Raw genomic sequence first — 27,663 nt, forward strand, 5'->3', positions numbered from 1 at the left:
AGACAGTGAAATTCTGATATTCCTCCTCAGCATATCCGGTTACCATCACAGACAAGAAGTTGGTCTCCAGAAGGCTGGTGTTTTGTTGTTTTTTTGTTTAAGGTAAAGGCAAAGGTTCCCCTTGCACATATGTGCTAGTTGTTCCCGACTCTAGGGGGCGGTGCTCATCTCCGTTTCAAAGCCGAAGAGCCAGCGCTGTCCTAAGACATCTCCGTGGTCATGTGGCCGGCATGATTAAACGCCAAAGGCGCATGGAACGCTGTTCCCTTCCCACCAAAGGTGGTCCCTATTTTTCTACTTGCACTTTTTATGTGCTTTCGAACTGCTAGGTTGGCAGAAGCTGGGACAAGTCACAGGAGCTCACCCCGTTATGCGGCACTAGGGATTCGAACCTCTGAACTGCCAACCTTTCGACTGACAAGCTCAGCATCTTAGCCACTGAGCCATCGCGTCCCTACTTTTTTTGTTTAGCCTTCTGCAAATAAATCGGTTGTAATCTTGTAATCACTTTCAACCACTTTGGCCTTGCTAATCTTCAGAAAGCAAAGATTGCATTGTAGAGCGGGAAGCACATACTCTTAAGGGTTGGTGTTGAATCTGTTCCACAATACACAAAAAGCAGATATGTATGTGTATATATTTTAAATGCTTATTCTTGATCTGCCTCTGTGCTTCCAGTTCATTGCCTCGTCAATTATGCTGTACAGATTTCCTGTCCTGTTTCACCTTTTGGATAAAAAGAGTGGAGAAAAAGCACTAACTTTCAACAAGAGCTGCTGTAATCTTTTAATTCATTCCCCCCTTTTTTTTCTCCCTTTTCAAATGCAAAATTTCTTCCCTCTGCTTCCGATAAAGAGAGATAAACCGAACAAGGAGAGATTCAACCTGACAGAAGTTAGAAATATGGAATGAGCCTTGGTGGCGCAGCAGACTAAAGTGCTGTTAAAATAGCACTTAGCTGCCAGCTGCCTGCAATTACTGCGAGTTCAAATCTCACCAGGCTCAAGGTTGACTCATCCTTCCATCCTTTCGAGGTAGGTAAAATGAGGACCCGGATTGTGGGGGCAATAAGCTGACTTTGTATAAAAAAAGAACACCACTTAGGAGGGGCCAAAAGCCCTACTAAGCAGGCATATACAAAAGTATGCTTAATGCATTGTAAACCGCCCTGAGTCTCCAGAGAAGGGTGGCATATAAATCGAACCAATAAATAAATAAATAAATAAATAAATAAATAAATAAATAAATAAATAAACAAACAAACAAACAAACAAACAAACAAACAATAAGAAAAGGAACAATGAAAAAAAAAAAGCTTGTTAAAATGGATAAGCAAATCTTAATATTATCATTACGATAGAATGAATATTAATGTAATAAATATTGTTGGAAACACTTTGATGATTATTTCCTAAAAATATTTCTACCCAGACAACACACTGTTTAACTAATAATGGAATTTTTATATGTTATAAAATAAAAAAAAACTTTGTGTAAAATTTTAAAAAGGAGAGAGTCAACCTGGACAGAAGGAAATAGGGAGATATTTTCTGATAGAGCAATCAGCCAAGTGGAACAGAAGTTGCCTTCGGAAGTTATGGGAGTTTCATCCCTTTCAAGAAGAGACTGGATTGTCCTCTGTCAGAAATCGAGTAGGGAGGGGGTTGGACTAGATGACCTACAAGGTCCCTTCCAACTCTGTTAATCTGATCTGATCTTAAAGCAGAACCGGCATATTTTTTTTGCAAGGAAGAGTTCGCAAAGGATTCTTACCTCATCGGTCAAGTCCCAGCAGAATCAACGCCGTGCAAGAACCCTAGGATTTGACCCAGGCCTAGCAGAGACTAAATTCCACCCCATTGAACTGTGATTTACTCCTCAGAGTCAATCTCAGCTTGGTGGCCAGAGTAGCCCATTCTCCTCCTTGGCTGGCCACTCAATGTTCTGGACATGACCGTAAGGAACCGCAGTTTGCAAAAAACCCGCAGGAGTAAAAATTAACCGGCTCCATTTAACGATTAAACCTTCCAGGTCAGACTTTCCTTGGGGTCATTCTTGGCTTGATGCTGAACAGGCACAATTCAAAAGTCATTCAGGTTCAAAGGTCACTCAGGTGACTGGGCAAAATGCTACTGAATAATAGCCTGTTCTCGCCCCTCCCTCCCTCCCTCCCTCCCTCCCTTCCGCAGGATTAGCTTTCTGGAAGTCAGGTGAAGATAAGATAAGTCCTTCCTTATTGTGAAGAAGTGATGAGCTTTTCTTGGTCTCTCAGTTTCAAAGCCCTCCCTACTCCTAGCCAGGCCACAATCATTGTTGATCTGCGGGGATTTTCCCCTAGCCGCTATCTCTTTCTTAAGAAAACTAAGATTCCAGTATTTGTGGGTAGAAACGACATTAGAAACAGCGTCCTTCGGCATAACGAAGTTTTGTTTGACCTACGGTGATGTGGCGTAACCAGATGTGGGCTTCACATACTGTTACAAACAGTTCACCCAGAAAGCAATCCAAACACAAATCCTCACCAAACTTTAAAAAGATACTTAAAGATAAAGGTAAAGGTTCCCCTCGCACATATGTGCTAGTCGTTCCCAACTCTAGGGGCAGTGCTCATCTCCATTTCAAAGCCGAAGAGCCAGCGCTGTCCGAAGATGTCTCCGTGGTCATGTGACCGGCATGACTCAACGCCAAAGGCGCACGGAATGCTGTTCCCTTCCCACCAAAGGTGGTCCCTATTTTTCTACTTGCATTTTTTACCTGCTTTCGAACTGCTAGGTTTGGAAGAAGCTGGGACAAGCAATGCGTGCGGCATCACAAAACACGGCAATTTGTTTGCACACGCCGTCCGCACATGTGTGCGAGGTCAAGCAACACGGCAATTTGCTCGCATGCACCAACTGCACATGTGCACGACATCAAACAACACAGCAATTCCCTCGCGCGTGCCGTCCACACGTGTGTGACATCAAACAACATGGCAATTCGCTCATGTGTGCCGTCCACACATGTATGTGATGTCAAACAACACGGCAATTCGCTTCCGTGTGCCGTCCACACATGTGTGCGACATCAAACAACACAACAATTTGCTCGCACGCACCGTCAAGACATAAACAAACCTTCTCCTTCTCACACACTCACATACACACCATCCATACACAAAACCATTATCCTTATGGCTATGTCAACTCTCATTGCGATTCTCTTTGCTGGAGATCTGGTTCCTTGAACGCAGGGGTGAAATCCAGCAGGTTCTGACAGGTTCTGCAGAACCTGTAGCGGAAATTTTGAGCAGTTCGGAGAACCGGCAAATACCACCTCTGGCTGGCCCCAGAGTGGGGTGGGAATGGAGGTTTTGCAATATCCTTCCCCCAGGAGTGGGGAGGGAATGGGGATTTTGCAGTATCCTTCCCCTGGAGTGGGGTGGGAATGGGGATTTTGCAATATCTTTCCCTCAGGAGTGGGGAGGGTATGGAGATTTTGTAGTACCCTTCCCCCAGGACTGGGGAGGGAATGGGGATTTTGCAGTATCCTTCCCCCAGGAGTGGGGAGGGAATGGGGATTTTGCAGTATCCTTCCCCCCTGGAGTGGGGAGGGAATGGGAATTTTGCAGTATCCTTCCCCCAGGAGCGGGGAGGGTATGGAGATTTTGTAGTACCCTTCCCCCAGGACTGGGGAGGGAATGGGGATTTTGCAGTATCCTTCCCCCCTGGAGTGGGGTGGGAATGGAGGTTTTGCAATATCCTTCCCCCAGGAGTGGGGAGGGAATGGGGATTTTGCAGTATCCTTCCCCTGGAGCGGGATGGGAATGGAGATTTTGCAGTATCCTTCCCCTGGAGTGGGGTGGGAATGGGGATTTTGCAATATCTTTCCCTCAGGAGTGGGGAGGGAATAGAGATTTTGTAGTACCCTTTCCCCAGGACTGGGGAGGGAATGGGGATTTTGCAGTATCCTTCCCCCAGGAGTGGGGAGGGAATGGGGATTTTGCAGTATCCTTCCCCCCTGGAGTGGGGTGGGAATGGGGATTTTGCAGTATCCTTCCCCTGGAGTGGGGAGAGAATGGGGATTTTGCAGTATCCTTCCCCTGGAGTGGGGTGGGAATGGAGACTTTGCAATATCCTTATCCCAGGAGTGGGGTGGGAATGGAGATTTTGCAGTATCCTTCCCCTGCCATGCCCACCAAGCCACACCACTCCCACCAAGCCACGCCCACAGAACCGGTAGTAAAAAAAAAATTGGATTTCACCACTGCTTGAACGTGATGAGAATGAGAAAACCGTAAATTACCTCCCGTCTAGCTTGAAATATGTTTCAGCCCATAAAGATTTTATTGGCAGTTAGAAAGCTCTGAACGACCAATTCTTTTCAACCAAAATCATTCCTGGTATTTTTGCATATTTTTAAGAATACATGACTCTCTGGAAGAATCATTTCTCCCAACTGGAATATTTAAAGACACTTATATATTATTTATTTCCTCTGCATACCCGTTCTAACTTCCGGTGGGTATAGCGGTAGAGAACCACAAAGGAGGGAAATAATCAGCCCCATCAAACCCCAAAAAGCACTTTCTACGGCAATTCAATTACAGATGCATGAAACGTTCTCCACACGAGATGAGAAATTATACTCATATTCCATGACAGCTTTTTGGAGACTGCAAATCTGTCTATAATGCTATTGTGTGAATTTGCTAGGAGGTTTTGTTTTTTTTTTTTCTTGGACCCCGGCTGACTTCAGGCCATGTGTATCAAAGAACCAAAATGAGTGCTTCGTATTAATTGCTCCTAATAGGCTAATAATTGCTCCTAATAGAGTACTCGAGAAAATGTGTTTCTCTCTGTTAGACCTTTAAAAAAAAAGTTAATATTACCAACTTAAGTCTTTCAGAAAGATGCAACCAGAGCCAAACATACAAAATACACCTTGTATACGATACACTCACATTCCCACATGCATGCATGCACATGTACACACCCACAGGTAGAAATATGTAACTGTCCTTTACAAGAAGGCAGTCCAAACACAAAGGGCCTCACCAAACTTTAAAAAGATACTTAAAGGTAAAGGTAAAGGTTCCCTTTGCACATATGTGCTAGTCGTTCCTGACTCTAGGGGGCGGTGCTCATCTCCGTTTCAAAGCCCAAGAGCCAGCGCTGTCCGAAGACGTCTCCGTGGTCATGTGGCCGGCATGACTCAACGCCAAAGGAACACGGAACGCTGTTACCTTCCCACCAAAGGTGGTCCCTATTTTTCTACTTGCATTTTTTACCTGCTTTCGAACTGCTAGGTTGGAAGAAGCTAGGACAAGTAACAGGAGCTCACCCCATTATGCGGCACTAGGGATTCGAACCGCTGAACTGCTGACCTTTCGGTCGACAAGCTCAGCATCTTAGCCACTGAACCACTGCGCCCCCTGGAAGACATTTACAAACAGGTATTTGCAGAACTCCAAGTTTTGAGCAGTGACGACCACCACTGAGCCCAATTTTTTGTCGCTAAGTGTGACATTTGTTAAGTAGTTTTTGCCCTATGTTACAACCTTTCTTGCCACAGTTGTTACGTGAATCACTGTAGTTGTTAAATTAGGAACACGGTTATTAAGTCATTTCCCATTGACTTTGCTGGTCAAAAAGCACTTCTAACTTCTGCCAAACTGTGCCCAGGGCAAACCATTGCTTCTCTTAACAACCGTGGCATTTGCTTAGCGATCGCACATTTGCTTAATGACAGCAGTCATCTTCTTTTTACAACCTCATGATCCCTTGCGGCCGGGGAGGGGAGGAGTCTGGGCAACTGAACAGAGTTGAGTATTTTACTGGCCGGATGCCCTACCTGTCGCCAATGAGGAGTTTTGTTCAGCTGATACGTTCTCATTTTGCCCAGAGAGAGAAATATCTTGCCTCTACCTAGGTTCGAACTCACAGCCTCCTGATTGTGAGGCCAGAGCTCTACCTCTAAGCAGGGGTGGGTTCTAAATTTTTTTACTACCGATTCTGTGGGCGTGGCTTATTTTGTGGGCGTGGCTTGATGGTCATGTGACAATTCTTTAGGATTTAGCAGAGGTACTGGTCTACCAGGCTTTTAACTGCTTGCAGAGCTGTACCGATCTACCCATTTATTTTTGTAGGCACTGGTCTATCTATTTATTTTTGCAGGCACCGGTCTACTCATTTGTTTTCTTTTAACACTGATCAGCTGTAGGGCGGCCCTTTGAAGCCCCGCGGCAAGAGTTTAAACAGTTTTTTTCCCTCTAGCTGATCAGCTGGGACTCAGGAGGCAGCAATAGATTGAGGGTGGGGCCAAATAAAAGGTAAGAATAACGTGGGGGTGGGGGGGCAGGGGCAGGTGGGTGGGTGGGGGAGAACCAGTTCCGTGATGTCATATCGTTACCGCTACCGGCTCGACGGAACCGGGCTGAACCAGGAGGAACCCACCACTGCCTCTAGGCCATCACACCACTCTGCTTAATGACCGCCGTGATTCGCTTAAATGACAGTGGCGATTCAGCTGAATGGCACTTTAATCGTAATAAATGGTTCGTGGCTGGTAATAATATCTTGAAGGGAGTCAGAAGATGGCACTGAAGCACGCAAGGAAAAAGAACTGCTCCTACGGTCAGCTGACTTTCATTTGAGATTGGCCAATTAATGTCACTAATTAGAGAAGAAAGGTCAAGGGTCAGACAAATGTCACACTGGAATTTTGATGGCAATTTAAATTAATTGCAGCCTCAAGGGAACCATGATCTGCCGTGTTCACGCACAGATTTGATAGGAATCTGTGACGTGAAACATCGGATGCAAATATTTTCTGCATCTGATTAAGGGAAACATCCTGCGACTCTCTGCCTTTGATCTGCCTGCACCAGTGAAATTTCCCAATTTCAACCCTTTCACCGTCTGGCAAAACTAGGTGCTCCAGAGCAGGGTTTCTTAGTCTCAGCAACCAGCTGAGGAATTCTGAGAGTTGAAGTCCACAAATATTGAAAATGCGGAGGTTAAAAAAAACCTTGCTCTGGTCTAGAACAAGGTTTTCTTAAATGGTATTGTAGCAATTAAGGAACGCGGTGGCTCAGTGGCTAAGACGCTGAGTTTGTCGATCGAAAGGTCGGCAGTTCGGCGGTTCGAATCCTTACTGCCACGTAACAGGGTGAGCTCCCGTGACTTGTCCCAGCTTCTGCCAACCTAGCAGCTCGAAAGCAGGTAAAAAATGCAAGTAGAAAAATAGGGACCACCTTTGGTGGGAAAGTAACAGCGTTCCATGCGCCTTTGGCATTGAGTCATGCCGGCCACATGACCACGGAGACGTCTTCGGACAGCGCTGGCTTTGAAACGGAGAAGAGCACCGCCCCCTAGAGTCGGGAAGACTAGCACATATGTGCGAGAGGAACTTTTACCTTTACTTATTGTAGCAATTAAACCACAAAGAAACTCAGAAAGGACACATTTTCATACAGATGATGACGTATAAATCACAAAAGATCCAAACCCTATGAAAACTCACTTAACTCACAACCCTAATTTGCTACCTGCCCTCTTTGCTGTTGTCACTGTGGTTACTGGGCCAATAAACCTCCTTTCCAACTTGCAGTCTGCCTCCAACTTATTTTCCTCTGCCTGCATTTCTCTCCCGGCTTAGAATAAGACACGGAGCAGATTTCATCTCCAACAGTATTCTGTGGCATTCTTGTGTTACACAATAATTTGATAGGATTGTGAGGTAAAAGGTAAAGGTTGCCCTCGCACATATGTGCTAGTCGTTACCGACTCTAGGGGGCGGTGCTCATCTCTGTTTCAAAGCCGAAGAGCCAGCACTGTCCGAAGACGTCTCCGTGGTCTTGTGGCCGGCATGACTCAACTCCAAAGGCACACGGAACGCTGTTACCTCCCCACCAAAGGTGGTCCCTATTTTTCTACTTGCGTTTTTTACGTGCTTTCGAACTGCTAGGTTGGCAGAAGCTGGGACAAGTAACGGGAGCTCACCCCGTTACACGGCACTAGGGATTCGAACCGCTGAGCTGCCGACCTTTCGATCGACAAGCTCAGCCTCTTAGCCACTGAGCCATCGCGTCCCATAGGATTGTGAGAGACAAGGGCAAAAAAAAAAAAAAACAACCAACCATCCCCATTCACTCAAAATTTCCATTTTCTATCACAGTTTTGGGAACGTATTGTTTTAGTTAACAAGTTCCATGGCCTAAGAAAATTTCAAAAGTTCTGTTCCAGGAAGAACTGCAACAGAAATGACTAGGTTTTTGCAAAGTTGATGAAGACAATCTTGCTAATTCAAGACAAAAAAACTCCTTTCCCAGGATTTTTTTTTTTTTTTCCATTTTCAGGTTACAAAAACAGATTAATGATGGAGTTGGTAAATTGCAAGCCAGAGAGAACAGCTATTCTGTGTTTCTTCTGATAGATAGATGGAGGGAGGGAGTGATAGATGGATAGATGGATAGATAGGATGGAAGATGGTTGGACAGATAGACAGATGGATGATGGATGGATGATAGATGGACAGATAGCTGGACAAATGGATAGACAGATAGATGGGTAGATAGGTAGACAGATAGGTAGACAAGATGGACGATGGATGGATGATAGATGGATAGACGGATGGATGGCTAGATAGATAGACAGACAGACAGACAGATAATCCTGGTTGCTGGGAATTGGGTGGCATATACATCTAATAAATAAAGGCAGACTAAATTAAGCCCTTGTTCCTTTCTTGCCTGCAAATTGATGCAGCCATACTGCAATCACAATAGGGTTTGGGCATCAAACTATTATTGGGTGTTTTAAATTTGTCTTGGCCAAATTGTTAAATTCAGTTTTATTCTGTTTTTAAATTTTGTATTTATGTGTTTTATTCTGTGGCTGTTCACCGCCCTGAGTCCTTCGGGAGTAGGGCGGTATATAAATCCAATAAATGTAATGAAATGAAATGAAATGAACAATCAATCAATAACAATCAAATAGAGAACCAACCTAGAACTAAGGAATACATTTCCTGACGACGAGAACAATTAATCGGCGGAACGACAAGTTGTGGGTGCTCCATCACTGGAGATTTTCGGGAAGAGATTGGACAACCGTTTGTCTCAAATGGTAAGGCAGTGCTGAGATTCAGCTGGTACTGTCCGGTTCGGGCAAATCGGTATCGGCGACTGCGGCAAGCCCCGCCCACCCACTCTTGACGTAATGCCGTCCCATTTAGCCCATGTTTTGGAGGCCGTTTGCATGCGTGGAAGGTGCATGCACGAGCAAGGAGCATGTGCGGATGGCTGAGCAGGCGTGGATGCACGCGTGCTCACGTTTGCGAACCGGTAGGGAAGGTAAGTGAATCCCACCTCTGGGTAAAGGGTCTCCTGCTCGAGCAGAGGGTGGGACCAGAAGACCTCCAAGGTCCCTTCCAACTCAGGTTTTTTTTTTTAATTTGATTTATATGCCGCCCTTCTCCGGAGACTCAGGGAGGCTTACAATTCGTTAAGCAATAGCCTTCATCCTTTTGTATATTTATACAAAGTCAGCTTATTGCCCCCACAAACTGGGTCCTCAATTTCCCTACCTTAGAAAGGATGGAAGGCTGAGTCAACCTTGAGCCTGGCGAGATTCGATCTTACTTTAATTGCAGACAGCTGGTATTAAATTACAGAGCTCTGTCTGTTGAGCTATCCAGGCTCTTTTGAGGATCCAGATTGTTGGGGGCAAATATGCTGACTCTGTAAACCGCTTAGAAAGGGCTGTAAAAGCACTGTGAAGCGGTATATAAGTCTAAGGGCTATTGTTAAGTGGGAAGGAAGGAAGGAAGGAAGGAAGGAAGGAAGGAAGGAAGGAAGGAAGGAAGGGCCGTGGTGGCACAGTGGTTAGGATGCAGTATTGCAGGCTAACTCTGCTGACTGCCAGAAGTTCAATCCTGACCGGCTCAAGGTTGACTCAGCCTTCCATCCTTCCTCAGTCATTGTTGAGGGCAAATATGCCGACTCTGTAATCTGCTTAGAGAGGGCTGTAAAGCACTGTGAAGTGGTATATAAGTCTAAAGGCTATTGGTATTCTCTTCTGTTCAATCATAAATAGAAGGGCTTATCTAAAGGAACATCTTTCTAGGTTAAAGGTAGGATTGTGATGTGTACAACTTGCATCCAGATGTTTTATGTGCAATGACCTTTCTGCCTTCCAAATTAGCTCCCCCTCCCTGGAATAAACCATTCCCCCCCCCCTCTCTCTCTCTTCCATTGCAAGTTAATTAACAACTCAACACTGAAGCCTTCAAATTATTCCGATTGTGAAATTCTGAAAACGTAGCGTGCAGACTCAGACCTCAGCTTCCTTTCATTAGGAGCTACTGGGTGGGTGATGCTCTCCGAAAATAAGAAACAACGAGACGTGATGTATTGTAAGAGACGAGACGAGACGATGAGACAGAACACTGAAATAGTCTCTCTCTCTTTTTTTTAACTACCTTGATCTCTTCCCCGAGGTCTTGTCAATTATTCTTGCAAGAAGTTGTCTTTTGTTCGGTACCGGTGGCAGGGAAAGAATACAATTCCCTCCGAGATAAATTTAATTTTTTTTATTTAAGAGGTCTCAGAAGAATTAATGTATCCGAGAAGCGCAGTGTTGTGAATTTCCTTATAGAATAGAATAGAATAGAATAGAATAGAATAGAATAGAATAGAATAGAATAGAATAGAATAGAATATTGGAATGAAGAATAGAGTAGAGTAGAGTAGAGTAGAGTAGAGTAGAGTAGAGTAGAGTAGAATAGAATAGAATAGAATAGAATATTGGAATGAAGAGTAGAGTAGAGTAGAGTAGAGTAGAGTAGAGTAGAGTAGAGTAGAATAGAATAGAATAGAATAGAATAGAATAGAATAGAATAGAATAGAATAGAATAGAATATTGGAATGAAGAGTAGAGTAGAGTAGAGTAGAGTAGGGTAGGGTAGAGTAAGGTAGGGTAGAGTAGAATAGAATAGAATAGAATAGAATAGAATAGAATAGAATAGAATAGAATAGAATAGAATAGAATAGAATATTGGAATGAAGAGTAGAGTAGAGTAGAGTAGAGTAGAGTAGAGTAGAATAGAATAGAATAGAATAGAATAGAATATTGGAATGAAGAGTAGAGTAGAGTAGAGTAGAGTAGAGTAGAGTAGAGTAGAGTAGAGTAGAGTAGAATAGAATAGAATAGAATAGAATAGAATAGAATAGAATAGAATATTGGAATAAAGAGTAGAGTAGAGTAGAGTAGAGTAGAGTAGAGTAGAATAGAATAGAATAGAATAGAATAGAATAGAATAGAATAGAATAGAACAGAACAGAACAGAATAGAATAGAATAGAATAGAATAGAATAGAATATTGGAATAAAGAGTAGAATAGAATAGAATAGAATAGAATAGAATAGAATAGAATAGAATAGAATAGAATAGAATAGAATAGAATAGAATAGAATAGAATAGAATTCTTTATTGGCCAAGTGTGATTGGACACACAAGGAATTTGTCTTTGGTGCATACGCTCTCAGTGTACATAAAAAAATACGTTCATCAAGATACAGCACTTAGTGATAGTCATAGGATACTAAATGAGCAATCGTATCATGCTAGGGGACTAAATGAAACAATATAAATCCTTCTGAGCCTGAAAATAATCCACTGTAAAATGTGTTTAAATTTCGCAATGCATCACAATGACTTGGATTGCTACTCCGGCGATGCCCCCCCCCCCCCCGGCAAGAGTTTCATGCAGGTGATCATGTGAAGTGTGTCTACTTATTAACTCCCTTTGAATTAATTTATGTTTGCCTTGCAAACTCCCGGCGCCTAGGATCATTCCAATGGATGGAAACTGACCAAGGAGAGATTCAACCTGGAAATAAGGACACGAAGCCATGAAGTTGTGTGTTTGAGCATTTTGTATAAACGCAGCCAATAAAACAAACCACGGCGAAACCAACTATAGCTTAGTACAATGAAGGGCTGTGAATGATGGGAAGAGTTGGGATTTTTTTTTTTTTAAATGGAAGAAAATTCAACCCGATTCCTTTTCAACTGTCATTCCTTTCCTGTCTCACCGCCAGCATGCCTTCAGAGTGCTAAAATAAACATATTTTATTTTCAGAAGTACAACGATAAATAGGGTCTCAGCATGGCCACCACCTCTACGCACACAAACGCAATTCCCCACACCTCGATCCAGAGCTGCTAAAGGCCACAAGAATCCAATGCTAGCCAATGAAATGAAGAAATGCCACGATAATTGTCCTGTTCTGTTCTGCATCAATGGAGCACTGTTTAAACCAGTGTTCGTCAATCTTCCCAATCCTCAACTTTAGGATATTGTTGTGGCTCCGTTGCCTGAGCCTGGGCTATCGACAGATGCAGACTCTGAGAGTGAGGGAGAGGAGTTGGCAAGGCCTCCCTCTCCAGGACCCTCCTCTCTGGCAATGCCTCCGGAGGACACCGAAGGCCAAGAGATAGGCCCAGAGCCAAGCACGTCCCCGCAGCCACAGGTGGACAGTGACGAAGGAGATAAGTGCTGGCTGGACCCTCAGCAGAGGCGCAGGGAGAAGCGTGCGCAGCAGAGGGGAAGGCGTGCCAGAGATTAGCTGAGTCACTGGACCACACCCCACAGGGTATAAATGTGGGTGTGGGGGCCGGTTCAGTTTGTGATGAGCAAAAACTAGAAATAATCCCTGATCTCTGCGTTACTGGACTTCTGCCTGCCTTGTCGGACTGCATGTGGACTAATCCTTGTATTGTTGAAACTTTGCCTGTTTTATCAGAATGCTTGCAGTCTAATCTTTGCTTTATGTGAGTAAAGTCTGAATTGGCAGCTAACCACTGGGTTGCTGCCAGCTTTATCTTCAAAGATTTTGTCGTGTGGCTTATTAACTCCGGGCCGTCTGTGGGGGTGCGTGTGTGGGACGGGGACAGAACAGATATGTGGACTTCAACCCCCAGAATTCCCCCGACAGCATTCTGCGAATTGAAGTCCACCCATCTTAAAAGGTGCCAAGGTTGAGAAATACTGATTTAGATATTCCATGCCTTGGAGGTCTAAAACAGCATTCCTCAGATTTGATGTCCTCCTGGTCTGCAACTCCCATGAATACGCTATTATTGATATGATTGACTGACGTGTCTTGAATAGATGGTCTTTCAGTCAAACCCATCTAGCTGTGCCTAGAGGGAGTCAACCTATTCTCCAAAGCATCTGAAGGCAGGAGAAGGAGCAATGGATGGAATCAAGGAGAGAATCAACCTAGAACTAAGGAGAAATTTCCTGACAGTTAGAACAATTAATTAGAGGAACGATTTGCCACCAGAAGTTGTGGATGCTCCAACACTGGAGGTTTTTAAAAAGAGATTGGACACTATTTGTCTGAAATGATATAGGCAGGGGGTTCACAGGGGTTCGGGAGAACCCCTAAATCGCACTCCTGGCTGGCCTCTCCCACCCCTCCCCTCCCAGAATCCCCAGGCGGCCTGTTTTGGATGCAGGTAAGTTCAGGGCTCAGGGAGGGTGAAAAACGGGTTTACCAGAAGTTCAGGAAGGCTGAAAAGGGGCCTATTTCTGGCCTCCAGAAGGCCTCCAGAGCTTGGGGAGGCTGTTTTTGCCCTCCCAGAGGCTCGAGGAAAGCCTCCGGAGCCCAGGGAGGACAAAAAGCCCACTCCCGCCGCCGTGATGCAGGAGGCTGACTAGGCCACACCCACCATGGCCACACCCACCCAGCAACAAGGCAGAGAACCCCTTGCTAAAATTTTTGAAGCCCACTCCTGGGTATAGGGTTTCATGCCTGAGCAGGGAGTTGGACTTGAAGACCTCCAAGATCCCATCCAGCTCTATTCTACTCTAAATATTCTGAATATAATTAATCAGTGGGGTGGGTTACCTCCAGAAGTTGTGGATGTTTCAACACTGAAGGTTTTTAAGAAGAGATTGGACAACTATTGGTCTGGTTTTTACGATGTAAAAAAGATGCTGAGACTCTAGAAAGAGTGCAGAGAAGAACAACAAAGAGGATTAGGGGACTGGAGGCTAAAACATACGAAGAACGGTTGCAGGAGCTGGGTACGTCTAGTTTAATGAAAATAAGGACTAAGGGAGACATGATAGCAGTGTTCCAATACCTCAGGGGCTGCCATAAAGAAGAGGGAGTCAAACTATTCTCCAAAGCACTTGAGGGCAGGACAAGAAGCAATGGGTGGAAACTAACCAAGAAGAGAAGCAACTTAGAACTAAGGAGAAATTTCCTGACAGTTAGAACAATTAACCAGTGCCTCCAGAAGTTGTAAATGCTCCAACACTGGAAGTTTTTAAGAAGATGTTGGATAAACATTTGTCTGAAATGGTATAGAGGACCCTTGGTAGTACAGTGGTCAAAAGCACCCTGTTATTAAGAACAGCTGCCTGCAATTACTGCAGGTTCGAATCTCGCCAAGGCTCAAGGTTGACTCAGCCTTCCATCCTTTCTAAGGTAGGTAAATTGAGGACCCAGTTTGTGGGGGCAATAAGCTGACTTTGTATAAATATACAAAAGGATGAAGGCTATTGCTTAACGCATTGTAAGCCGCCCTGAGTCTCCGGAGAAGGGCGGCATATAAATCAAATTAAAAAAAAAAATAAGGGTCTCCTGCCCCATCCGACCTTTCGTGGTACCAGTCGTACTCCGAAACCCACGGGCAACCACTGCACGCCGATATGAGGCATTGATTGATTCAGGGTGTACTCGTTGTTTAATTCGTAGGGCAATAGTTGACGAACTTGGGCTGCGGGTTGTGCGGTTGAGAACCCTTATTACCTTTGAACAAATGGATGGTTCATTGCTGGGAGGGGCACCAGTGACTCATATAACAGAAAAGGTGCACCTCGATATTGGGGAGCACACCAAAACTATTTGGTTTATTATAGTGGAAAAAATGTTAGAACCAGTGATTTTAGGATTGGCATGGTTGGACAAGTGGGCTCCTACGATATGGTGGGAAGGGGTTTTTCACAAACTCTGATTATCGTTGGGATCTCCCCCTACCAATGAGGAAAAGGAGCCAGCAGGGGGAATAGAAGCAGAGAGCCCACCAGCAGACACGACGTATCCTAATGTGTATAGGGATCTCGCCAGGGTCTTTAGCGAGGAGGAATGTGAGACCCTGCCCCCTCACCGGCCTACGGATTGCAGTATTGAGTTAATACCTGGGGCGAAGCTACCCAAGACCCGGATGTATTCAATGACACAACCTGAACTAAAAGAATTAAGAAAATATATAGACAAGAACTTGGCCCGGGGTTTTATCACACCTAGTCGATAAAAGATGGCTGCCCCTGTCCTGTTTCGTGGGACTAGAAGACCCAAAGGTCCCTTCCAACTCAGTTATTCTGTTACTCTTCAGTTCTCTTTCCCTTCATGTCACTTCCTTCTCACTGTAGGGATTCATCTGGTTTAGCATAACCAGGGGTGAATGGGTTCCTTTCTCCATCACACCGCCTGAGAAACTAGCAACTTCATGCATCAAGAATGAACCCAGCAGGAATTTCATGTTAAAAGTCCAACGTGTTTATTTTCCAACGCTACAACAGAAGGAATTTGGAAGAGCCCAAGCGGCACGCTGCTCTTGGTATGCTAATACTCACTAATCCATGCCTCCTTGCCTTAACCTTTTTTCCGAATGCCGTTTCAAAAATATAAATCAACCCGCGAGGAGAAGGAGGACCCGAAGCCTTGTTGACCGAGAAGAAACTGTTAAGACAGTTGCACGACATTCTGATACACGTAATCGTCCGTGCTCTCATACTTCTAAAGAGGAGATGATAGACACAAACAGGAGGAAAACAACATTTCCTTTCAGATACTGCTCTGGGCTTCTTGAAGGCATCTGATCAGCTTCTGTTAGACAGAAAGGGCTGGAGTAAATGACAAAGGTTTGTTCCAGCCAGATGGCTACTTCAAAATTTTTAGCAAGCGGTTCTCTGCCCGATTGCTGGGTTCGGCGTGGCTATGGTGGGCGTGGTCTAGTCGGCCTCCTGCACCATGGCGGGGCGTTTTTGCCCTCCCCAGGCTCCAGAGGCTTTCCTCGAGCCTGTGGGATGGTAAAAACGGCCTCCCCAGGCTCCGGAGGACCTCTGGAGGCCAGAAACAGACTTCCTGAACTTCCAGTACGCCTGTTTTTTGCCCTCCCCGAGCCCCCATGCGTGCCTTGCACTTACCTGCATCCAAAATGGGCTGCTTGGGGACTCCTGGGAGGGGTGGGGCAGGGGGGGCGGGACCAGCCAAGACTGGAATTTGGGGGTGCTCCGAACTGCACAGAATCTTAGCTAGAGGTTCTCCCGAACCCTTGAGAACCCCCCAGCAGCCCACCCCTGGGTGCTTCATCACTGGAGGTTTTTAAGAAGAAACTGGACAGCCGCTTGTCTGAAATGGTGTAGGGTCTCCTGTGTGAGCAGGGGGTTGGACTAGAAGACCTCCAAGGTCCCTTCAACCTCTGTTCTATTCTAAATATTTTGAATATAATTGATCGGTGGGTTGGGTTGCCTCCAGAAATTGTGGGTGCTCCACCACTGGAGGTTTTAAAGAAGAGACTGGACAATCGTTTCTCTGAAATAGAATAGAATAACAGAGTCGGAAGGGATCTTGGAGATTGTCTAGTCCTACCCCGTGCTAAGACAGGAAACCCTATATCTGAGATGGGGAACCTTTTCGGCACTGAGTGCCCAAACCAGAACGCGCATGTATGTCCGTGCATGTGTGCATGTGCACATGCTGGAGGACCGGAAACCCAAAGACCAGCAGTCCAGCGCACGCATGCCTGTTTTTTGGCCATTTTTCAGGCCGTTTTCAGGCTGTTTTTCAGCTCACAAAACGGCCTGAAAACAGCCCAAAAAGTAGCCTAAAAATGGTCCAAAAACAGCCCAAAAATGGCCTGAAAACAGCCCAAAAATTGGCCTAAAAATGGTCCAAATAACAGCCCAAAAATGGCCTGAAAACGGCCCAAAAATGGCCTGAAAACAGCCCAAAAAGTAGCCTAAAATGGTCCAAAAAACAGCCCAAAAATGGCCTGAAAACAGCCCCAAAAGTGGCCTAAAAATGGTCCAAATAACAGCCCAAAAATGGCCTGAAAACGGCCCAAAAAATGGCCTGAAAACAGCCCAAAAAGTAGCCTAAAATGGTCCAAAAAACAGCCTAAAAATGGTCCAAAAAACAGCCCAAAAATGGCCTGAAAACAGCCCGAAAAACGGCCTGAAAACAGCCCAAAAAGTGGCCTAAAAATGGTCCAAAAAACAGCCCCAAAATGGCCTGAAAACAGCGCAAAAATTGGCCTAAAATGGTCCCTAAAACAGCCCAAAAACGGCCTGAAAATGGCCCAGAAAAGGGCTTGGGAAACGGTCTGTTTTTTGGGCAGTTTTTGGGCCATTTTAAGGCCATTTTCCAGTGCCCAGAAGACCAGAAGATCAGGTGGACCCAGTAGGCCTGTTTTTCGCCCTCCCCAGGCTCCAGTGGCTTTCTAGGAGCCTGGGGAGGGTGAAAACGGCCTTCTCCACACACACACATTCCGGAGGCCCCCCAGAGGCCGGAAACAGCCCGTTTCCCGACTTTTGGTGGGCCTGGAAAGCCTGAAAATCTGCTGGCCAGCGTGCACATGTGCACTGGAGCTGAGTTAGGGCAACGCTTGTGTGCCCACAGATATGACTCCGTGTGCCATCCATGGTACACATGCCATAGGTTCGCCATCACGGGCATAGGGTGTAGGGTTTCTTGCTTGAGCGACGGGTTGGACTAGAACATCTCTAAATAGTCCCTTCCAACTCCGTCTTTCTGTTAATCGAGACAATTCTGGTGCTGTTCCAATATCCTCAATGCATAAACTCCTACCACAAGAACATTTCTAAGCGTCCACATTGCTCTCTCGCCCTTTTGACGCTATATGACACATTACCAGCCTCCCTACCATGTGTTGTTTATTGCCACGAGCTGCTGAACTCCTGAGAGAAAAGAATAATCTCAGGTTTGTTATTTAAAAAAGAAAAAAAAAAAAGGATTTTAGCCCGGATGGCTAAAACATAATGAAAAATACCGTATTTTTCGGAGTATAAGACGCACCTTTTCCCTCCCCAAAAAAGAGGGTGAAAAATCTGGGTGCGCCTTATACTCCAAATGTAGCCCCACTTGGCTTCTCAAAAGGAGGTTTCAGAGGCTGAAAAAAGCATCAGAAATGAAGCTTCAGAAAAGAAGCCCCCAAACAGAGCTTCAGAAAAAAAGCCTCCAAATAGAGCATCAGAAAAAAAGCCTCCAAACAGAGCTTCAGAGGCTTTTTTTTCTGAAGCTGTTTCGGAGGCTTTCAGAGGCAGGAATTTTTTTTTTTTTTTCTGAAACCGAGTTTCAGAAGTTTCAGAGGCAGAAAAATAAGCAAGGCACAGAGCTCACAACCAAGGAACCTGTTGCTAAAATTCACCTCTGGGAACAGCTGATTGGGGGTATTCTGGGAGGCTGATCCACCTGCCAATCAGCTTTTTTCTTATTTTCCTCCCCAAAAACTAAGGTGCGTCTTATACTCCGAAAAATATGGTAAATAACCCAACTGACCTTCCCAAAGCTAAAAAAAAAGTCTTCAATTAGTGGGATCCAGATATTCATGCTAACTGTGATACATGTGACTTAAACAGAGGTGGGATTCAGCAGGTTCTGACCAGTTCTGGAGAACCGGTAGCGGAAATTTTGAGTAGTTCAGAGTAGTAAAAATTCTGACTGGCCCCGCCCCCATCTATTCTCTGCCTCCCGAGTCCCAGCTGATCGGGAGGAAATGAGGATTTTGCAGTAACCTTCCCCTGGATTGGGGAGGGAATGGAGATTCTACAGTATCCTTCCCCTGCCACGCCCACCAAGTCACGCCACGTCCACTAAGCCACACCCACAGAACCAGTAGTAAAAAAATTTGAAACCCACCACGGGACTTGAAGGTCCAGCCAAGAGATCTTGACTGGGAAAGGCATGATGGAAGGGAAAAAAAGAGGAGAAAAAGAGGCAGAGGGCAGAGAAAAATATATAAAATTAAGTCGCTTGGATATCATTAATTGACTACGGAATTAGAATCGATGAGATTTGTTTTTGGTGGCAGTGAAGGCTATTAAGGGAATCGTGGTTAAATATCCTCAGAAAAGTGCCCAGTTTTTAGCTTCGGTGAAATTGTAATGTCAATTAGAAGGAAGCTAATTAATCAACCAAGAACTTGATTCAATTGAGAGATTTATTGTCAACATGTCTTCCAGGGAAGCCATCCTGCTGGGTGGTAGAAGCGTGTAAAAGTTACTTCTTCAGCAAGTAACTTTGAGGCTTGAATTGTTTAGTCACTGATTTTTACTTAATATACAAGCTATCCAGAGTTAAGAATTGCTTCTAATTTTTGGAACAAGGAGGACTAAAGCATTGGACTAAACTGATCGCCAACACTGGCTGGCTCTGAATTATCTGAGAATTTCTTCCTTGAATTAGCGATTTTCTGTCCAGATTAAGAAACAGAAATTATTTCATCAATGTTCTGTAGCGGTGGTGAAATCCAATTTTTTTTACTACCGGTTCTGTGGGCGTGGCTTGGTGTGGCTTGGTGGGCGTGGTTTGGTGGGCTTGGTGTGGCTTGGTGAGCTTACCGAGGGAAGGATACTGCAAAATCCCCATTCCCACTCCACTCCAGGGGAAGGATACTGCAAAATCTCCATTCCCTCCCCACTCCAGGGGAAGGATGCTGCAAAATCTCCATTCCCACCCCACTCCAGGGGAAGGATACTGCAAAATCCCCATTCTCACTCCACTCCAGGGGAAGGATATTGCAAAATCCCAATTCCCTCCCCACTCCTGGGGGAAGGATACTGCAAAATCTTCATTCCCACCCCACTCCAGGGGAAGGATACTGCAAAATCCCCATTCCTACCCCACTCCTGGGGGAAGGATATTGCAAAATCCTCATTCCCACCCCACTCCAGGGGGAAGGATATTGCAAAATCTCCATTCCACCCCACTCCACGCGAAGGATATTGCAAAATCCCCATTCCCACCCCACACTGGGGCCAGCCAGAGGTGGTATTTTCCAGTTCTCCGAACTGCTCAAAATTTCCGCTACCAGTTCTCCAGAACCCATCAGAACCTGCTGGATTTCACCCTTGCTTCTGAAGGCTGAAAACTGTTATTGACGAGACGATCTATGGATGCATCATCCTGTTCTAATAACCATCGTTTATGTAAAAAGTACACAAGCGTATACAAAATACACCTTGGATATGACACGCTGACATTCCCACGTGTAGGCCAGTCCATCTACACAACCACAGAGAGAAATGTGTGTGTCTCATTTACACTAAGCCAACACAAACACAAAGGGCTTCACCAAATTTTAAGAAGTTATTTGCAAAACTGTATTTGAAGAACTCCAAGTTTTGTTGGGCAGTCCTCGAGTTACGACCACAACCGAGCCCGACATTTTTGTCTCCAAGCGAGACATTCGTTAAGCGAATTTAGTCCCGTTTTCTTGCCGCAGTTTGTTAAATGAATCATTGCAGTTGTTAAATGAGTAACCCGGTTGTTAAGTGAATCTGGCTTTCCCATTGACTTGGCTTGTCAGAAGATCGGAAAGGGGGATCATGGGACACCCCTCTCCCCGGACACCACAACAACAGTCATAAATGTGAATCGGTTCCCAAGCGTCTTAATTTTGACCACGTGACTTACAACAGGGTTGACGCAGTGGTCATAAGTGTGAAAAACGGTCATAAGTCCCTTTTTTTCAGTGACGTCTTAACTTCGAACGGTCACTAAACGAACTGTCGTAAATTGGGGACTACCTGTATAGAAACGTTCACATGCTATGAATCGGATACCTTCTTTCAAATGTGAGCAAATCCCTCACATAATTCAAGATATCTTATTTCAGCAAATATTGCTTATAAGGTAATTTCCCTCAGTTTTCCTCTGAAACTTTCTAAAGATCTTAGAAAGCAACAATTTATCTACAGGTAGTCCTCGACTTAGAACGGTTCATTTAGTGACCGTTGAAAGTTACAGCGGCACTGAAAAAAAGGTAACTTTTTCACACTTAACAACCGTTGCAGGCTCTCTGTTGTTGTGTGATCCAAATTCAGACGCTCGACAACTGTTTCATATTTATGACCGTTACGGTATCCCGGGGCACATGGTCCCCTTTTAGTGACCTTCTGACAAGCAACGTCCCCAAGGAGAAAGCCAGATTCACTCAACAACCGGGTTACTAACTTATCCACGGCGGTGACTCACTTAACAACCACCGTGGCAAGAAAGGTCGCGACATGGAGCAAAACTCGCTTAACGAATGTCTCGCGGAGCCGCAGAAATGTGGGGCTTCCATTGTGGTCGTAAGTCGAGGACCACCTGTCCTGGGTGCGAAACGAGACCACGAAAAGAAAACCAAAGAGGCCTCAGATGGATCCAGATTAGCCAGGAGAGGGAGACCTAAACATGATGGACATGTGGACTTATGCCCCGTTTCATCTCCCTGAAGGAACGTTGTTGGAGAACGTAACAGTAACGGAGTTGGAAGGGACCTTGGGGGTCATCTAGTCCAACCCCCTGCTCACGCTAGGGATTCGAACCGCCGAACTGCCGACCTTTCTGATCGACAAGCTCGGTGTCTTTAGCCACTGGGCCACCTAGTCAGGTGGAATGTCATGGAAACCATGAAAAGGACGGAGGGGGAACACATGGAGGTCCACCTACCTGCTCTCACTGCATTCTTTCTTCTCCCTCACGTTCAACCACTTCCGAAGGAGGAAGCGCTTGCGCCGGGGAGAGGCGCTCGGCGTGGAACAGTTGGACCAAGGGGCGTCTTCATCGCTGGAGGGCGTGATTTCGATGGAGGGGAGCTGAAGGAACTCCTTCGAGGAGGAGGAAGATGCGGCTTCTGGATTCTGCTCTTCGGCGTTCCTGGCACGGCGCAACCTGAAGCGCCTTCGGCGCAAAGTTGGGGTGGAGGAACTGGACCAGGCGTGGCCCTCCTCCTCCTTCACCTGCGGCTCTGACACTTGCAAGGAGGGCAGCTGAAGCATCTCGCTCATCTTGGCTGCCGGCGTGGAGTCCTTGGTCTCTTCCACTCCTTCCTTCATTAGACCTTCTGTCTTCTTTCTTTCCTCTAGGAGCCCTCACTTCTAGATCTCCAAAGAAACTGAAGAGCAAAAACTCACCTTATTCCCGTCTGGGTTTAGGGAGTTGCGATGCTGCCTTTGTCTCCGAGAGGAGATTCCATATTCCTCAGGTGGTCTCATTGAACCGAGGAAGCCCTCCCGTCCATGGAGAAGGCCGGCTGCAAGAATTTATTGTTTTCCTGACTTCCCAGCCAAGTCCAGGAACTCCAAGGCACAACTTTCCCAAACCTCACACCTGGCTCTAACCGGAGCAGCCCCCTCACCGAGGACCAGAAATCAGGTTGCCTGTTGGTGCCTCTTTCTCTCTTCCCTCTCCTCCGCAGCGCTCTTTCCTCGCCTGTGTGTGTGCAGAGCTGATGGACGGCTCCCGAGAAACTCTCATTGGGGTGCGTCCTGGAGGGACGGAATGAGAATCGTGGAGGAGCTGCGTTGGGGAAGGGAGGTTGGAAGGAAAGAAAAGAAAACAGAAAGACAGAGAGCGAGGGAGGGAGGGAGGGAGGGAGGAAGGAAGGAAGCAGTGATAGATGATAAAATCAGCAAAGGAGGAGAAGAGGTGGGAGGGGGCTCCTGCCCCAGGCTGATGAGCTCAGACAGCTGCTGCAAATGTAGCCACACGCTCTGAAGTCCAAGTGACAAAAGTCTCGGTTACCAAGCATGCTTCTGTTACGCCAATCAGCCATGGTGTAGGTTTGGGGGGGGGGAGAAGGGGGGGTGGGTTCTGGAAGCAAGCCTTCCCGACAAAACCATTGGCCGGATGCCCCGTCCGTCTCAGCCCCTTGGCTGGCTAGATGCCCCACTCGGTAGAAGAAGGAAGGCCACGAGATGACCCTGAGCCTTATCCAATGACATTTGAGTTCTTTCTCGCGTGTCCTTGAAAGCCACAGATGGTGGGTCAAAGGAGGAAGGAGTCAAAACAAACGACAAATAAACGTCAATGGGACTAGATTTATCCTTCCCGCCACGTTTGACTAGAGAAGATCAAGGATCGCCCAAGTCCTTGAGCGAAGGACTCAAAGAACGTAAGTTGGGACAAGCCACAAGTGGAGCAGATGACTCCCTCGTACCCTTGTTTCTGACCAGCCATGACAGGCAAAATTGATGGAGAAGAGGGAGTCAACGTTTTTGCGTTTCCATGAACCTCGGAGAGCGGGGTCAAGATTGCGCGAGGCATCCTTACAGAGTTTTCTAAATGTTGGGCTGGGCTCAGGGGTGGGGGTTCGCAGGGGTTCGGGAGAACCTCTAGCTAAAATTCTGTGCAGTTTGGAGGACCCCCAAATCCCACTCCTGGCTGGCCCCTCCCCTCCCACCCTTCCCAGAAATCCCCACGTGGCCCGTTTTGGATGCAAGTATGTGCAGGGTACACGTGGTGGTTTCAGGAGGGCGAAAAACAGGCCTACCGGAAGTTCAGGAAGGCCGGAAACGGCCCCATTTCCCGCCTCCAGAGGGCCTCTGGAGCCTGGGGAGGCCGCTTTTGTCCTCCAGGAGACTCAAGGAAAGCCTCCGGAGGCCAGGAAGGGCAAAAACGCCCCCTCCCCCTGCCATGGTTCAGGAGGCCAACTAGGCCACACCCACCATGGCCACACCCACCCTGCAACTGGGCAGAAAACCCTTGCTAAAATTTTTGAAGCCCACCACCCAAAATGGCATATTTTTTTCAGGTTGTCTCTTCTGTTCCATGGGATGGAGCAGCCGGAGAAGACCTAACCAAGGTCCCAAATGTGGTAAGGATCGATTCAAGAGGGAGGAAGTTTCTCTATTGTTCAGCTAAGAGAGGTTTTGGAGAGAGTGAGAAGAAGACAGGCGACTTGTATCGACCGTCTCCCCGCACTCTTGACCAAGGAGGACCCAGATGAAGTTCCCTCATTAGAACCCAAAAGCTGAAGTTCTGCTTGGCTTACTGTCCTGCAAGGAGGTGAGAGTCTTGGGTGAGAGTCTTCTTAGGCATGTCAATCAACAGATGCCAAGAAGCTCATAAGATGATACATTGAGCCTTCTCGGACTAGGGTCTGCTACAAAGAAGAGGGAGTCAAGCTATTCTCCAAAGCAGGACAAGAAGCAATGGGTGGAAACTAATGAAGGAGAGAAGCAACTTAGAACTAAGGAGGAATTTCCTGACAGTTAGAACAATTAATCAATGGAACAACTTGCCTGCAGAAGTTGTGAATGTTCCAACACTGGAAGTTTTTAAGAAGATGTTGGATAACCATTTGTCTGAGGTGGTGTAGGGTTTCCTGCCTAAGCAGGGGGTTGGACTAGAAGACCTCCAAGGTCCCTTCCAACTCTGTTATTCTATTCTATTCTATTCTATTTATCATGATTTGGACATGTGTTTTTGGTTGAGATACGGAGCAATGCCAACATTACGGAGAAGAAATAGATGCCGGCTGACGCATCACCAACCTAATTGTAGGGAGCCCTCCTCTTTATGACCAGAATTGGGAGCAGAATTTCCATTGCTAAGTGAGGCCGTCGTTAAATCAGTCGCATACAATTTTATCACCCTTTCGTGCCACAGTTGTTGACCGAAACGGCAGCAGTTAAGAGAATCATGCGATCGGTAGGCTTCCCCCATTGCTTGTTGGAAACCGGCTGGGATACCGCAACTGTCAATCACACCAAGCGCCCGAATTTTGCTCACGTCACCATGGGGACCCTGCGGCGGTCATAAGTCCGAGGACTGGTTGAAAGTCATCTTTATCTTTTTTTCCCCAGTGCCGTGATAACTTTGAACGGACACGAAATAAATCGTTGGAAGTCAAGGACAACCTATGTGCTGTGAGGTAGTGCTTATTCCTGTTTTACAGGAGTTCATTTCAGATTTACGATTTACAACTTGAGACTACAATTTGAACCCGGCATTTATGTTGCTGAGTGAGAAATTTGTTCAGCGAGTTTCGTTCCATTTTACGACTGCCACATTTGCAACTCAGCAACAACAGTGCTGAAAGAAGTGACTTATGACCATTTTTCATACTTACGACCAAAAGTTGGTTTCAGCAGGTTCTGATCAGTTCTGGAGAACCGGTAGCGGACATTTTGAGTAGTTCGGAGAACCGGTAGTAAAAATTCTGACTGGCCCCACCCCCATCTATTCTCTTGCCTCTCAAATCCCAGCTGATCAGGAGGAAATGGGGATTTTGCAGTAACCTTCCCCTGGAGTGAGGTGGGAATGGAGATTTTACAGTATCCTCCCCCTGCCACATCCATCAAGCCACGCCCACCAAGCCATACCACTCCTTCCATGCCACACCCACAGAACCGGTAGTAAAAATTTTTGAAACCCACCACGGACTGTGGTCATAAGTCGAGGACAACCTGGACTGGCCATTAAGCGTCCTATCAAGCCTAGGACAAGAGGCCTTCTGCTTTCCATCTTAAGCGCCGTTTTGCCTTTGGAAATAGACCTGTCAGAAATGGTGTCAGGTCTCCTGCTTTGGCCGGGGGGGGGTTGGACTAGATGACCCACAAGGTCCCTTCCCACTCTGTTCTGTTTTGTTCCGACTCCTAGACAGATGATTGCACAAACAAGACATTCATGCAGAGATAGGAGCAGGGCAAGATTTTAGCAAGGAAATTAGACCCGAAGGAATTTGGGCTGGTGCCCTAAACAGAAGCTTAGCAGGAACAGAATTGACAAGTCTTCAACTTCCTGGACTCCGGAAGCTTCCATCGATTCTGCTTCCAAAAGCAGAGTAAACAGACTTCAAGAAATGCCCTGCTGGGACTGAAACCTTGATGCTCCTGCTAGGACAGGGGAAGTCCTTGAATTGCGACCACAAAAACAACCGTCGCCTCCAAGTGAAAATTGGCACATGCGCTGCGGAACGCTACAGCTCCCTCACGTTGCATCCTTGAGGGTGTAGCAGTCCCATATTATCGAGTCCTCGACATACGACTACAACTGGCGCCCGGATTTCCGAGACCCTACACCATTTCATACAAATGAATGCTTCTAAATTGAGGACTTCCTGTATAGCTGCTCACTTTTTCTGGTTTGCCTGGCGGAAACCGTGAGGACCTCAATTCTATTTTGTTAAGAGAGACAGATCAGGATCCCAACCTGGTTATTTTCATAAACGAAAGCCCTCAGTTTTCTCTGAGCTTTTTCCACCTATTTATGCAAATATCCAGGAAGCGCCGTCCTACCCACAGACACTGATTCCACAACCAAGCATTTATGCAAATGACGGCGGGTCAGAAAACCTTTCCATGCCTATAAATAATATTTAAACGATTCTACTTTAAGAAGAGATTATTTGAAAGAGAGGGGGGGAGAGAGAGACAGACAGTATGTTGCTAAGCCATAACGTGGTTTGTTTATTTGGAGTTCAGCCAGTGGGAGGATTCAGCCGGTTCGTGTTAGTTCGTGCGAACCAGTTGTTAAATTGCTGACTTGCTCTGCCCCTCCCCTCCCCACCCCGCCCCTTCCAGGAGTCCCCATGCGCCCGGTTTTTGCTCCCAGGAGGCTGCAGGGAGGCCTATTAGGCCCAAAATGGGGCACGGGGGGAGCGGTGCGTCCCCCCCACACCCCATTTTTGCTCCCAGGAGGCTGCAGGGAGGCCTACTAGGCCCAAAAGGGGCATGGGTGTGGCGCCCCTCCCCCGTGGCCTGTTTTTGCTCCCATGGGGGTGTAGGCGGCCAAGTACCGTCTGACACCCCCCCTGGCCACGCCCACCATGGCCACGCCCACCCAGCCAGTCATTAGGGCACAGAACCAGTTGTTAAACTATTTGAATCCCACCACTGGGTTCAGCAATATGTCAAACCACGATTCGCGAAAACCACAACTTTGCAGGAAGGACAACCTGAGCCTGTAATGTGCCTAATCTGGATATATGTCTTATGTGTCACGAGCAAAGAAACGAGGTGTGAATTAGGAGTCGGAATAAGGGCGGCCTGTAAAATCTCTGCCGAGCAGAAGTTTTGTTTAATCGCATTATAATTGCCTTCCTTTTTAAAAAAAAATTTGCTTTCTCTTTCATATCGACTTTAATCAGACTTTCTCACCAGCGTAATTAGCAAAGAAAGGAGCTGAAGTGCAGTTTAAGACTTGTTTATAGAAATGTACTTTGGGGGAAAGTAAACAGACCGAAGAGAGGCAGATATACCGATTTTGAAACCCAGACTCTGGGAATTTCACCCAGTCTCTGCAATAAATCAGAATTGATGTATCCATCCAGACAGCATCGTTTACAATATTTATAATAAAGGCTATATGGCAATTCCAGTAATTGTTTCCCAGAGGTTTTTCTTTTTTTTTAAAACCAATTATTTTCGAACTGTTTGGGGAACGCAGAAGCCTCATCCGTCTCCCATCCTTGCAAATAGTTTTTACCTATGTCATTAATCACAGGGGGCCCAATGTACACACAATATTGTACCTTCCAACAGCACTTTCCTCCTGTTCGGTGAAAATATCTACCTAAGAGAACCCTCACCTATCAAAAGTCAATAATCCCAAACCATAAAGGCGAGATAAGAGTTTAATAAATAAACACGAAA

The 27,663-nt window shown here is 46.2% G+C and overlaps 1 protein-coding gene across 2 annotated transcripts in view; it reads right to left on the reverse strand.

Annotated features, from left to right (window-relative positions):
• The window catches only part of GRAMD1B (GRAM domain containing 1B), a 209,590-nt gene that overhangs the window by 143,659 nt on the left and 38,268 nt on the right, over positions 1 to 27,663 (reverse strand). Inside the window, exon 2 of one of the 2 annotated variants that reach the window (XM_070952207.1) lies at positions 21,737 to 22,585. The exons of the other annotated variant lie outside the window; for it this stretch is intronic. Coding sequence (XP_070808308.1) covers positions 21,737 to 22,122 — 386 coding nt within the window. The 5' untranslated portion in view covers positions 22,123 to 22,585. The remainder of the gene's footprint in view (positions 1 to 21,736; positions 22,586 to 27,663) is intronic. 2 annotated transcript variants of the gene reach the window in all.

Source organism: Pituophis catenifer, unplaced genomic scaffold (genome assembly GCF_029215685.1).
Source record: "Pituophis catenifer annectens isolate HBS135680 unplaced genomic scaffold, rPitCat1.0.hap2 SCAF_12, whole genome shotgun sequence".
In the NCBI taxonomy this organism is placed as follows: Eukaryota; Metazoa; Chordata; class Lepidosauria; order Squamata; family Colubridae; genus Pituophis; species Pituophis catenifer.